Source organism: Passer montanus, unplaced genomic scaffold, assembly GCF_014805655.1.
Source record: "Passer montanus isolate IOZ18808 unplaced genomic scaffold, ASM1480565v1 scaffold34, whole genome shotgun sequence".
NCBI classification, from domain to species: domain Eukaryota; kingdom Metazoa; phylum Chordata; class Aves; order Passeriformes; family Passeridae; genus Passer; species Passer montanus.
In genome coordinates this window covers 2447075-2460705 of record NW_024368152.1, presented here as the reverse complement: position 1 = coordinate 2460705, position 13631 = coordinate 2447075, and the positions used below count along the sequence as shown (strand labels likewise).

The 13631-nt window shown below is 37.0% G+C and overlaps 1 protein-coding gene across 11 annotated transcripts in view; it reads left to right on the top strand.

Moving 5' to 3' along the window:
• The window catches only part of DLGAP2 (DLG associated protein 2), a 446234-nt gene that overhangs the window by 347709 nt on the left and 84894 nt on the right, over positions 1-13631 (top strand). For 8 of the 11 annotated variants that reach the window (XM_039715619.1, XM_039715618.1, XM_039715621.1 and 5 more), the window contains one exon: positions 4471-4536. The exons of the other annotated variants lie outside the window; for them this stretch is intronic. In XM_039715619.1, coding sequence (XP_039571553.1) covers positions 4471-4536 — 66 coding nt within the window. The remainder of the gene's footprint in view (positions 1-4470; positions 4537-13631) is intronic. 11 annotated transcript variants of the gene reach the window in all.

Here is a 13631-nt window from a genome sequence, read left to right as displayed (position 1 = left end):
AATTCAGACACTGTGTTTTCTCTCACTTGTTGCCAGACTTCTAATACCAGGCACTATATAGAAATTAAAAAAAAAAAAAAAACAAAAAAAAAAAAACAACCCAACTGCCATAGGGAGCTTGCAGGCTGAAAGAAAAGCACACAGTGAAAAGAATTGATGTGAGGTCCAGAGCAGGCCAATAATAAATAAATCAAAATCCTATGAACTAAGAAGTTCAGTATCAGTTCTAGTTCAGTCTTTCTCTTATATTGTGAGGGAGAAGGCAGTTAATTGATTATAAGTCTTGCTGAGATGAATCTTTTAAAGTATGTGAGCAACAAGTCCACTGACACTGGGGCCTGTTTGGTGGATGGATAGGTTATATAGAAGAAGTGGATGGATAGGTTATAAAAGAAGTACAATTAGGAGATGGAAACAACTTGCCTGCTTATTAAGGGTAGAATGAATGCATGAAAAATGAGGTCCAGCAAAGAGGCAAGACTTTGCAGGTGAAGAAAGAGAATTTGAACTGATAGATCAGGATCAGAGAGTAGACAGAAGTTAAAGATGAAATGACAAAATTTGAAGGGTGAGCAAAGTGATTATTCATCCCTGTCACAGCACATACCCTTGACCAGATTTGGCCCATGCTAAGTCCTTCCCTAGAGAACATCTCCTTAGCAGGGTATGGAGTAGCAAAAGCCGGGCCACACTCCTGACAGACATCCAGCCTGTACTGGGGACAAAAGCTGTGTCATGCCATCTTGATCTTGGGCACTGGTCTGTGTCATTTCCCACTGTTCATGCAGTAGCTTCAGGGTTGAATGAGCCGTCTGGATGTGTCAGGCTGGTTCCAACTCAGCAAGATTTCCTGACGTTTCCAAGCTTAAGTCTGGAGAACTTCAGCTGTGACAAGTTCCTATCACAGTTTTGAGTGTCATCTCTGCTGTGTTGAACTGGAATGAATGACAGATACATCACATATTTAAAAAGGAAAATGAGATACTACATGTAAGCGATAGTTCTTGCTCTCCTACTTATGCAGATCACAGCATCATTTTACTCTACATTGAGCTTTCAAAGAAGCAAATTTCTCTGCATTTTTAGAGCCTTTCATTTTTTGTCAATGTTTTTGAGCCCTTTTGAAGTGAAGACATTTCCTGCTATGTTTTAGTTTCAGGTTCAGAGTAAGAGTCTTGTTTTCTACTTAGACCTGTTTGTGATGCAGCAGTTTGTATATTGATAAGTGTCCCTTGTGTGTGAACTGTGTTCCATACATAGTTAAAAAACTTCTATTGTATATCATCCAATTTTCATAATCTCTTTGTTTGTAAATTCATTACCCATTGAAGCATTCCATACTAAGAACATGACTTTCTCTATGCTCACTGGTGTAGAATGTTCCACCAGTAGGTAGCAAAGGGCAAACTGAGGCCCTGTATGTCTATGAGACAGAGAAGGTGAATGACATGAGATGAATGCACTCATTTCTGACACTTGCATTTCAGCATGAGCCAGAATGCTGTGATAGTCTGCCTGACTCCTTTACTATGAGATATGAAGTGTTCATGAATGCTGTGTGTTCATGAATGAAGGACATGCTTTTCATTTTTATGGTCAATAATAAATATGGTAATTTCTAGGAAAATTTTAAACTGAAGAAACAAAGGCCATGTATGTCTCTTGATGAAGGAATAATATGAGTTTGGAGTACAGTTTAATCTCATACAAAGATAATCTGTGTAAAACTGCAAGTCACCAAGACTCTAGATTAATTTATGCTTCATAAGTGCAGAACACAAAAATTGAATCTTTTCAATAGCTGAAATGACAAAAGCCTTTTGAAAAGACAATAGAAATAATGAAATAGTAATGTATGTATAGTGATAAAATAGAAATAAATAGGAAGTCCTCATAATTAGGATGTAAACTAATCAATAAGACCTACTCATACCCCTCAAAGAGATTCATAAACCTAAGGAAATGAAAAGGGAATTCTAAATTCCTTTGAAATATCTGCAATTGACCCTATTTATAACAGAATATAACTTTGCTGCAGGAAGGACATTTTATCTCTTTGGGCTCTCTGTAGGTTTTTCTAGACAACCTGCACACTGACATTAACAAATGTAGTACAGCTACAAAAAAAAATTAATTTTAATCCTAATTCTAATGGGAAATTGAGACAGAAAGAGATTAAGTGGATTGTCCAAATTTGCACAGAAATGCTTGCAGCAAAGTCAGAATCTGACTTACGGATCTCATTGCATGACCTTTCCCTTTAATTTTGGAAAATACGTTTTCTCTTTTTTTTTCTTTTTTCTCTTTTTTTCTTTTCCCTCAAACACTTCACACCCACAAATATTTAGTCTTAATCAGCCTGCTCATAGCATCTTAGTCTAGTTTTGGGCAGATTTATTTTATGATGCTGATTTTTTGCAAGGGAAAATAATGTTATGCATTCATTCTGTATGTGTTTCTGAATATATGTGCATGATAGACCTCTGGAATCAATTAATATCTTTTTCAAAACTATTAAATTATCTTCTTTATTTTGAAGTTAGCAGTAAGATCTCCTACTTAATTACAAGAATGTAAAGGACCTTCCGAATATTTTTGTTACAACTTTCATTACTTATAACTGATTCCTGTGCAGCCACATTAGAGGACAAGCATATGAGTTATACAATATAGGCAGATCATGTGAGCAAAGTCTCCATGGAAACTGCCTAATTTGTGCTTTTATTTAATTAGAGTTGTCCATTACCTCTCCAAATGAAGTTTAATTTAAATTCATATGCCAGTCATTTTTTAAATTGTGTATGACTTTTCATCCATCACTTACTGAGATCTCTTGTAGTCTGTATTTTAGCAGACTGAGTTTATTTAACAATTGAGTTTATAAACAGGATGTTTATTTGACAGCTCAGCTTAACCAATATTCTTAACATGCTCAGAACTAATTTTCTATGCAGTATGTCTGCTATACAACTCATTGTTATCAATTAGATATCCTTAACCTCAGAAATTGCCAAAACCACGGAACAATTGCTTGAGAGATCCACATGAGTATACTCACTCATTTTGCTTGCTGTGAGATAATTGGGATAAAATTTGAGTACAAATAAAAAGTGTAACCACTACCAAGAAATATGCAAAATGCATGTGTTTGTTAAATAGAGCGTTGAAACAGGCAAAACTGTGTGTCTTCTGCAAGCTGCATCACAAAAACCAGCTGGTCCCATTGAGATACTCTTCAGAAAAGTCTGAGTTGGTTTGACCTTACAGATCTGTCTGCCTGAGGGTATGATAACATGAACTGATGTGAGTTATTTGGAAGTCATCAGTCCTTGGTTGTGCACCAGAAAAACATGGTCTGCAATACCTGATTTCTCTTTCAAGAGCTGCTGGTTGAATGTATAGTGAGAGGATATGAGGTACTCCATTATTTCCCAGTTCTTCTGAGGTGTCTTGTAACATACACAGGTGATGAGAAAGAGGACAGTGGAAGGCTGTGTATACTCCATAATTCCCACCCACCTGAGACACCAACAAATATTGAGAAGAGGGAAAAACATAAAAAATATTAAAAATGTAGTGTTAAGTAAATACATGAAACACATTATTGACATATTTTGTAGCATAATGTACGTATTCTGAAGCAAATATTGCATCTCATGGAACCATTATTGACCCAGTTTTCCATTTGCAGCTCCATTACAGAAATATCTAGACTAGGTGCCTGGTCCAAAATTAGTTTATGTGCCAGCATGACAAGAAGGCAATGCAGAGGCAACTGCAGCTCTGAAAGGGACATAAGCAGGGTAGCTCAGAGCTGCACTCTGGTGCCATTCAGGTGGTTTCTGCATGCATACAACATAGACATATCATCCAAGTTTAAATATTCTTTCAGAATTACAGAAGTTATCTCTGGGAAAAAAAAAATGGTAGTGATAGGAAAAAAGTCATCACAACATTATCATAGTTCATAATGGCAGAACTAAAAGTTTGTGTACAAAAGGAAATAAAAGTGTCCTAAGAATCATGTGTGGCAAATGCTAGAGGTGCAACTGGAGTACCAACAATAAGGATTCTTCTGGAATAATTACATGAAGGCTAAAAGTCAATACAATTCAACACAACTAAGAAAAATTTGAAAGAACAATGTAAAAGATGTTACAAAAGAGGCATTTATTAATATAACGTGATATTAATGATTTGAAAATGTCTAGAAAAAATAAAATGTATAAAAAATAATTTATAAAATATTTATTAAAATAATAATTGATAATATTAATAATAGAAGAAAACTCAAAAAACTGACAAAGGGATAGATACTGCAGATAATAGCAACACAGCAGCTTAACATTAACAGAGGTACTGAATGGTAAGAGGTGTCACTGAATGGATTTAAAGACTAGTGGAGAGTTATGTCTGGATGTAGAAAAATATCAGAGTTATTTAATAGCTACTTTGTTTCTGTCTTTTCAGAAGAAGAGGGTGGCGATCTGCTCAAGTCGAGCTTCAGTTTTCCAGGGACGCCAGAGGAGGAGCTAGGTACAGACACATCTCTCAGACCCCCGGTACCCCTGTGCACCCCAAGGCTGGGCGCAGCCGGGCTGGGGCTCCCGAGCCCGCTCTGGGCTGCGGCCTCGCCCCGCCACGAGCCCACCACTGCCACTGACAGTGGCCACAAAACTCTCAGTCAAACCCTTCTGGGCATTTCTCCCCTGCTGTGTAAGGTTAGAGAATGCAGACGAAAATCATCAGATTTGAGTTAACACTCAGGCAACTGAGAATTCAGAAGGTATTCAAGGAAATTGCCAACCTTACATCTTTTGTCTTTTTCTCTTTGTCTTACTCTTTAGAGAACATCCTAAATGCAGACCGAATTTTCAGTGTTACCTTTTCAATTTAAAAAAATAACAGAAGCAAGAAGAAATCAGAAACTCTTAAAGCCCATGAGTGAAATCTTGATACTTCTGTTTTACAAAGCTAGTACTAAAATGTCCCTCTGGCTTCAGTTTTATACATTTAGATTGTGAAAAATTGAGTTTCTGTTCCTGGAATTTCATGCCCAGATTGTCACTGGTTTATGTGAAATCTGTCAAAATTTTGACTTATATGCAATTACTTCATGTGGTTATTTTTAGAAAAGCAATATGGGAAGTGGTTTCTATGTGTTTGCTACTTAAAGCTCCATTTATTCAACATGAGCTTACTTACATTTCAGAAGTCAGCATAAAGTAATTTTTCTTTTTGTGCATATGCTCATGTTAATATATTGCAACAGTCTATTTTTATTAGGATATTGTTGTAGTTGACAAGAGTATTATAAACTTTTGCCCTGACTGTATTATTACCCACTGCTAAGAAGATAAATTATAGTTGCTATGTTAAGGAAAACTACCCAAGCAGTTAGAACAAGGAGCATGAATTCAAACAGGTTGTGTCCTTATGTTTAGCCAATCTCTTAGAAGAGATTCAAGTAGTGTTGCCACTCAGTTGCACTCAAATCAGGGGGTGTCATAAATGTTCAATATAAAAATTTCTGTACTGGACTTGTTTATTCACTTAACATTCCAAAACAAGTGAAAAAAAGCTACAGGATACATTCTGAAGATTAGACAGAAGAATGTGTTATGGAAGAGACTGAAGAAGCCTCAGTCAGTTTCTGCCTTAATCAAAGTGGTGTAAAAACGTGGTGTATCATTTAACATGAAGCTTCCTAGGAATCAAGTGGATCCTATGGAGGAGTCATGAAATGGACAAGTCTCTCAGCCTTCTTGCACATTTGGAGGTTTTTCACCCTTCTGTCCCATTTCACAGCACACAGGAAGGAGTTCAGATGGCCTGGGTTAGAATTCATCTCATCTGAGAGTTGGAAAGTATTTCAGATGTAGATGGCTAAACTGTACATCTCGGGACTTTTAGAGTCAATGAAGAGTGATAGACTTTTCTAGGACGTAGCAGGTTTGGCCTACTTCAGAAATTTAAGAATAAGATAAGTAATGCTTTAGAAGAACGTCAAAATTGTTCTCCTTCCCATTTGTTTAAGAAAGAACTGCAGGTTTTCTGGAGCTGGAGCAAATGATATACAAGTCAATAATTTTAAATGCCAGGTGTCTATAGGAGCAAGGACTCTCTTATGAAATCGGTAGTCAAAGATTAACACAAAGACATGTTCTAACTGACCAATCATCCAGAACCCTGGCTAGGAAGAAGATAGGGGATTAGTCAGAAATGTGAAACAAGAAAGTAAAACAGCAAAAAGAACAACAAATAACGACTAGACTACAAAGAAATTAGGCTGCTTTCCAACATTTCAACTATTTATGGCCAAGTGACTGAAAAAAATATGCCAAAAGCAAGAAAAAATCTGTCCTTGCTCCTAAATTTTGTCCTTATTTCAGTCCTCTGAAAGTAAGTACCAAAGATTGCTAGATAGTACCTAGGAAGAGGTGGATGGCTTTAATATTTTTGGAAGAAAATCCTGTCTTCCTGACAGGACCTAGTCACCAAACTGGAGGTGGTCAAAGTGAACTGGATAACATCAGTAATGTAAGAACATATGAAAATGTAAAAACATAATGTAAAAACCTATCCCCTTCTCCCCTAGAGAGAATCACTGAAATTGGTAAGACTTTTAGAAAAGTTGTGGAATAATTAGTTAAATTCTGTGTAGACAAGCTTTGCAGTTACAGCTATACTAATGTGCTACCCCTCTACTAATGGGTAGGACATATCTGTCTTTCTGTCTTTGCCCCAGTGTTGTGTTCTGTCACTTGAAAATTTGTGTTCAAATCAATGAACCATATATAACATAAGTGAAAAAACTGCAAACAGATCTTTCTCAGTCTTCACTTTTTCTTACTGTTGCACATGCATGAAGTTAATTATTCATTAGAGAGAAATATGATTCTGGGTGGATACTGTAATTCTTGGACTATGGAAATGGGCTCACTTTTTTTCTGAATTTACATAACTCAATGACTATGTCATAATTTTGTATGAACAGCCTCAATCTGACAGACTGCTAGAGACCTTCATCCCTGAAGAAAACCCAGAAAGAGCTTTCCTTGAGAAGTAAAATAAATTGCCTTAAGTCAAGACAGAGTCAAGATTATTTTCTTTGAGGTAGCTCTAGCTGCAGGGCCATTCATTTTTCTAGACTCTCATTGTCTAGGAGCTTCAAGTTGTGATCTGTCTGGTACTGAAAGACCTCTGGCTCCAGGTCCTTGTTTGTAAAATGGGTTTAGAATTTCCGAGCCAGGTTTGTGGTTTTGGTGGGGTTTAATTAATGTTTGTGCAGTATCTCATGAGAATGAAAATGCTGAATAGTCATTAAATAATATTTTTAGTAAAACAGTAAAATTATCCACTGCCTTAATTGGAAAAAGGTATCAAGGGATAGGACTGATCTAAAGTCTTTCCCACTATTGATTCTATAAAAGACCTCTTTAGTTAAACAGGCAGAAGAGCAATGTATTCCTTAAAAATAACTTATCCAAACACTATCAGTCAGTTTTTAAGAACATGACTTCATGACTTTACCATTAACTTTTACTTGTTATCAGAGTTTAGGTTGAAAAGTATTATTGTTAGTAGAATCACACTCACACCAGAAATTCCAATTCCTTTCACTAGGAATATCTCAAATAAGAAACCTGTTAACCAAATAAGAAAATAAAGGTAGCAGGACATGGTGATGAGAGCAAGAGATCTGGCTTGTGAGCTCAAGCAGCTCACTCTAAGTCTCACAGAAATTGGAACCCGTTCATTCATTTCATAGCTGGTGTTTATATCATCTAAACAATGTTACTGTATTAGAAAAAAACATTTTATGAAACTACTCTTTTCTATGCTATCTGAAAATTTCTCAGTCTTCTTTACTTTAGGCATGTAAACCCCAAGGCAAAATTTTTCTTTAGGTGTCCAAAGCAAATAATGCAATCTTAACAAGAGACATAGAAAAATGCCATGTTTGAAAGGCATTCAAGTAGTTACAGAAATGTGAACGGGGAAGATGGGATGAACTTCTCTTTAAACATATATTTTAATGGGTAGTACATATACAGAGTAAAGACGGCAAAATAGATTATTGAAAATTTTGTAACTCCTTTTTACAGTTAAAGAAAACATTTACTTTACACAAGTTTTATAGTTAGGCTGTTTTATAGTTAGCAGGATCTAATGTCAAGCAAAGAAAGAGAACTTGCACTAAAGGCTTTTTGCTACAATAAATTGCTGTTTTCTCTTCAGGAATGGGTATTGAGTTGATGTTAAGGAAAAGGCTGAAACCTGTAAAACAGGTTGCAGTTACTAATAATGCTCTTAACATGCCCCAGTTGCCAAGTAAACTGCAAGGGAGTTTAAGGTTAGGCTATGAAATGTATTTTCATTTCACAGTTGATGCTTTTGATTAATTGGAAAGGTTCCAGTGTCAGACAGTAACTCATGGTTATTCAATCACTGCTGATTGCATGATCATGCCTTTATGACCTTATGTGTTGAAAGGAAGAAAGGACATGGCTGCTCTTGAAATGAAAACATTAATAGAGTCCTGACTTTTCAGTCTGTCTGTCCTTCTACCTTGCTCTCAGTGCAGTCAGTGTCTGAACACTTCACAAGGGTTTTAGCTTCACGTGCCAGGAACTGCAGGAAATTTTCCCAATGACAGAGGAGGGGTTGTCAGCGAGCCCTTGACTCTCGTCTGTGTCACATCCCCCAGAGCATTCAGAGATAGTTAAACATCTGTAGACTGACTGGAGCTGGGACTTCAGCCAGACACATGGCTTGGCCACACAGAGTAACCACTACAGTGACACTCATCCCAGTAATCAGCAGGCACAGGAACACTCTGGTATTAATTCCTAGATGAGCCACAGACTGAATGTTTCCCTGGATTGTGACACTGACACTCAGAGATACAGGAGTTTTATCCTAGTTCTATGGGGAATTGAAGTAGGAAGTCTACAAGAGAGGAGCACAAAGGATCACTGCAACCCAGTGAGGTAAGATCAGCCTCTCCATGGCAACTGACACCCCTGCCCATGGCATTGTCCTGAACCGTGCAAATAATTCATGGCTGAAAGAAAACTTGACTGCAGATTTCCCAGGTTAATCCTCTAACCACAGGCCTATCTTTCTCTCATATAATAAAAAATATGTAACCAGGTGATTTGCTGTGACAATATAAAAGTCTTTTAAATTTACGAGATTTTAAGTATGACATGCCCTGATATGATTCAGTGTCATCCTATGATTTTCTTATTGTGACTAGATTAACAGATACTGAAAAAAAAGCCTTTCTTGTCTTATTCCTCAATATCTTGAAATAATTCCACTTCATATTCTTCGTTTTTCTGTACCCAAAACTATAGTGTTGAAGGTTATCGATGTGATAATCAAGACTATAGAAAACATTAATGAAATAAAAGGAAATGTCTTTCAGAAAACAAATTTTAAACTTTAAATTCCTTTTAGTTATGCTTGATAACTTATTCTTTAAATTACTTTCATTCATAAAACAAAATCATATCCTATGGCCTGATCATATAAAAAACATGTTAACTGTCTAGCCTTTTAATTATAGGTTGTTGGCAACAAATGCTTACTAAAAATCTGCAGATCAGAAGCTATTTCTAAAAATTAAATACCTCATAATGTCACATAACTGCAAAAGTCCCATTAGACCCAAGGTCAATTCACAAACAGGCGAAGATACTTCTAAGGATGCAACAATAATCAAATATTTGTAATGAATTATTCATCCGTTGCTACTACATAATACAGAGGAGTTATGCATTCATAAACAAATATTTCTGTTCTAAATGATTTCACACGTGGGATGTTAGCAAAGAAGGGGCATTTTTCTCTCCCTCATGGCCTGCTGATCTCTGTAACCCCTGGGTGCATACCTGACACACAACATTTACCTTCCCATAAAGAGTGTGACAGCTGTAGAGATGAGATGATGATGATGATGATGATTGAGATGAGATGAGATGAGATGAGATGAGATGAGATGAGATGAGATGAGATGAGATGAGATGAGAGACCAACTGCTTAGCCACACCTTCCCTCCTCAATGAGTGTCTTCACTGGATTCTCCCTTTTCAAAAGGATAAACTGTGAAGCCTTTTAAACATATTTCTATAATGAGCAGCTTAAATGATGTCCTCTCGGTTTCCTCAGGAAAAAAGTTACCGTACTCTACCTGCACATTCATCATCTGCCAACTTCTGTTGGGAGTGGGACATTTTTGGCACAACCAGGGTGCTGGAAATGCTTCCAGCATGGAGGCAAATGACTGCAGCTCTGGCAGAGTGCTGGGCACATAGGCAACTGTCTTCCCAAAGGAATTTGCCCTGTCATAAGCAGTGTAGCAGTATAAACATCAGCAAATATTGCTAATGCAATCCCAGCTTTCACTGCTGAGTTCAGTTGCCACCTTTCATTGTGAAACTTCACTTGTTTTTCCATCTATATATAATGTCATTTCTCTCCATAAGAGAACAAACAGCAGCATGTTGAGATGCCTTGTCTCAAACTCGCCCAGAGTGGGGGTACTTAAACCACGACCTTGTCCCAGGAACAGGAGTCACTGTTTGGCCCATCACTGCCACATGGAAAATCTGGGTGCTAGTGATTGTGGGCACAGGCAATTAATGTTTGCAGTGTTTGTCACAGATCCAAAACAGAGCTCAGCCAGGCAGAAAAGAGACAGCACCCTGATTTGAAAAATTCCCAATCTGGAGGTTATGTAAAGAGGAAGATTGTCTGCCTGTTACTATGGCAACAGGTTTAAAAGGGATCTTGTCACCAGGCTGTTATTTCTTCCTGTACCCCACAGGAAAATCAGGATGAGTCCTCCTCCATCTCAGTGGGTTGAACAGAACAGAAAAGTTCACCATACAATGGCAAAACAGCAGGAGGTAGCACCAAGGGTGTACACCTGAGCAGATAATGATGAACTCTGAAAAGTAAAATAATTCTTGTGGGTCAGACCATGGCTAAAACTAAAATTTTTGGTGAATCAAAAATCTGCAAAGAACTGATTCTGAAGCAAACAGAAAATCAAATAATTTTCTTCAGTTCTGATAATTTAAAAGCTGAATTAATGTTTTTTTAAAAAATAAATACAAAGTAATTTTGAAATACAGTGGTACTTTAAATCAAGCAGTCATTGTTCCATGGCAATAACCAATGCTTTGGTGATTAACTGTTACATTATTTCTTTCCCAAAATACCACTCTGTAAAAGAGTGAAATCTTTAAAATACATTAAAAATTAAAATTAAAATACTTTAAATAAATAGCGAAAGGCAATTTAGAGGGAATACACAATAAATATTTTTGCTTGGCTACATGAGCATTAGTTCTTGCGGTCCCCTTAGTATTGGATGGAATGGAAAACTTCCTCCATGATATATCATCATAAAAAGTGCACAAATTCAGAAGAATTCCAGAAACACTGAGTAAAAGAATCAGGGAATGAGATAATAAACTGCAGCACTTTTTGTTTGATTTTTTTATTTAAGAATCAATGATAAATATTTGTTAGTAGAAAGAGGTTCCATCCAGCTGAATAGTTGGTCCAAGTGTTTCAATCCTTGGGATGAAATTTTGGCAATTATACTATCACAGGCAGTATTTCAAAAAACGAGTTTCCCCCTTCCATGCCATCAACTTTCTGAGTGGGAACCCTTGCTGTTTTCTAACACATTTATTCCAGTCCAGCACAAATTGTGCATTCTGCAACATGCAGCCCTGATAAGACATGATCTACCTCAAGTAACACAGCTGTCTTAGGTAAAATGACCAAGAATTTTCTCAGCAAATGTTTGCAACTAATCCTGGCCCCATGAAGTTAATGGGAGATTTGTTACTGCTATCACCATGACAAGGATTTCCCTTGTACTTCCAGAGCTGTGCATAGATTTCTGTGTATGTCTTTGAGTTGTACCCTGCAATTACTTTGGCTTCCTTTAATTGCTGTGAAAATAGTGGCAGTTTTATGACTGCGAGGGAAATGGATTGTCTCATGACCTAATAACTGCAAGCAGCAAAATTTTATCCTTTAGGAAAGAAAATCCATAAAGCCAGGCACAATAAGGAATAAAATAAGTTTAATGGTGTTGGGCTAGCATTTCTGCTCTGTATTTGGAAGCATTGTAACCAATTGTTCAAAGATATTCAGATAGTGAAGTTCCAGTTGACTCCATACATCTGGATTTTTCCAGAAAATAAGCTGATATGATAGTTATTTTAGGTCAGTCTAGTTCTGTTACATTATATTTTTTCCAGAACTTCGCTGATCATACTGATTCTGTGAAAAAATATTAGTCATAAATCATTTTTTGGACTTACCTGTGTCACAGCACTGTTGAAAGGTGAATAATGGCAATATATTTCAAATGTGAAAAGCACTGTGAAGGACTGTGTGCTGCATATTTGTTGGTACCAAGACATCACACACTTCAAACAAATGGGAATTAATTTTGCACTATCCTGAGGGCTCCCTGCATTGCTCCACTCCATGTCCTGGAGCTTTACACAAATCCCATATTGCCTCTCATGAATTTTTGTCCTGTCCGTTTTCTTGGTATGGGCACAACATTGTGACTTTTATCCTCTCCATACAGTCCAAGAGCCGATTTTTCTACCCAGAAGATGTGAGATGTCTTCATTCCTCAAATACCTTTTCCACATTTCTTCATTTTCACACATAGCATGCCCTATTCTGAATGCCAGGCAGTCAGTGTTGTCACCTGGCTTTAGCTTGTCCCTGGTCACAACTTTCCCCAGAAGTACTTTCCTTCCTCCCAGTATATTGTGCTTTGCGTCTCCCACCATCCTGTTCACCACCTCCAAGGTTTCATTCTTGCTCATCCATTATTGTTTTGCACTCTTATTATTATATACCCTTTTCTCTTATCATGCTTATTTATCTCAGAAATAAATACCTTGAGATGTTGGACTTTCAGTCTGCTAATCTTTATTTGAAAGATGGATTGACATGGAAAACTGTTGGGCTGAACAATAGGATTTGGTGCTATCAAATATTTGTTCCACATTCAGATACCTGTGTAACAGTGCTCAAAACTGACTACTGAATAAATTGCTGCATTCCACATGGTCCTTACTTCTCCCTTTGGGTTTTCTGACTTTGTTCCAATTTGGTATCTTGTGGACTCTAATGCTGTTCTAAGAATAAAATTTAAATGTCCATTTTAATCTAACATGGAAGTTATAAAAACCATGTCACCCTTGGTCATTATTTGTCATGTGGTTCCACTGAAATAGCTTGGGCTAATTGGAAACGTCAAAACATTTTCCATGGTTTAGAAAGTATCCATGTGCCTCAGATCACCTAAACTTATGGATTTTTGATGTAGGTTTCTGCACTGGACTTGTCAGCCACAGTTTTTGCCATAATCAGCAGAGACAAATATGTATGTGAAGGCTAGTACATCTGTCATTTTTGGACACAAATTCAGGCTTCAGAAGAATCATGCCAGTTTCTCACTCAAAAATAGAACCACATCCAGACTGCATATTTGTAAGGATCTTTGGCTGATGTTGTTCCTGAAATCATACCTACATATCAGTTCCTATTTCCGTAGTATGGAACTGTGATGGCAAGAGCTG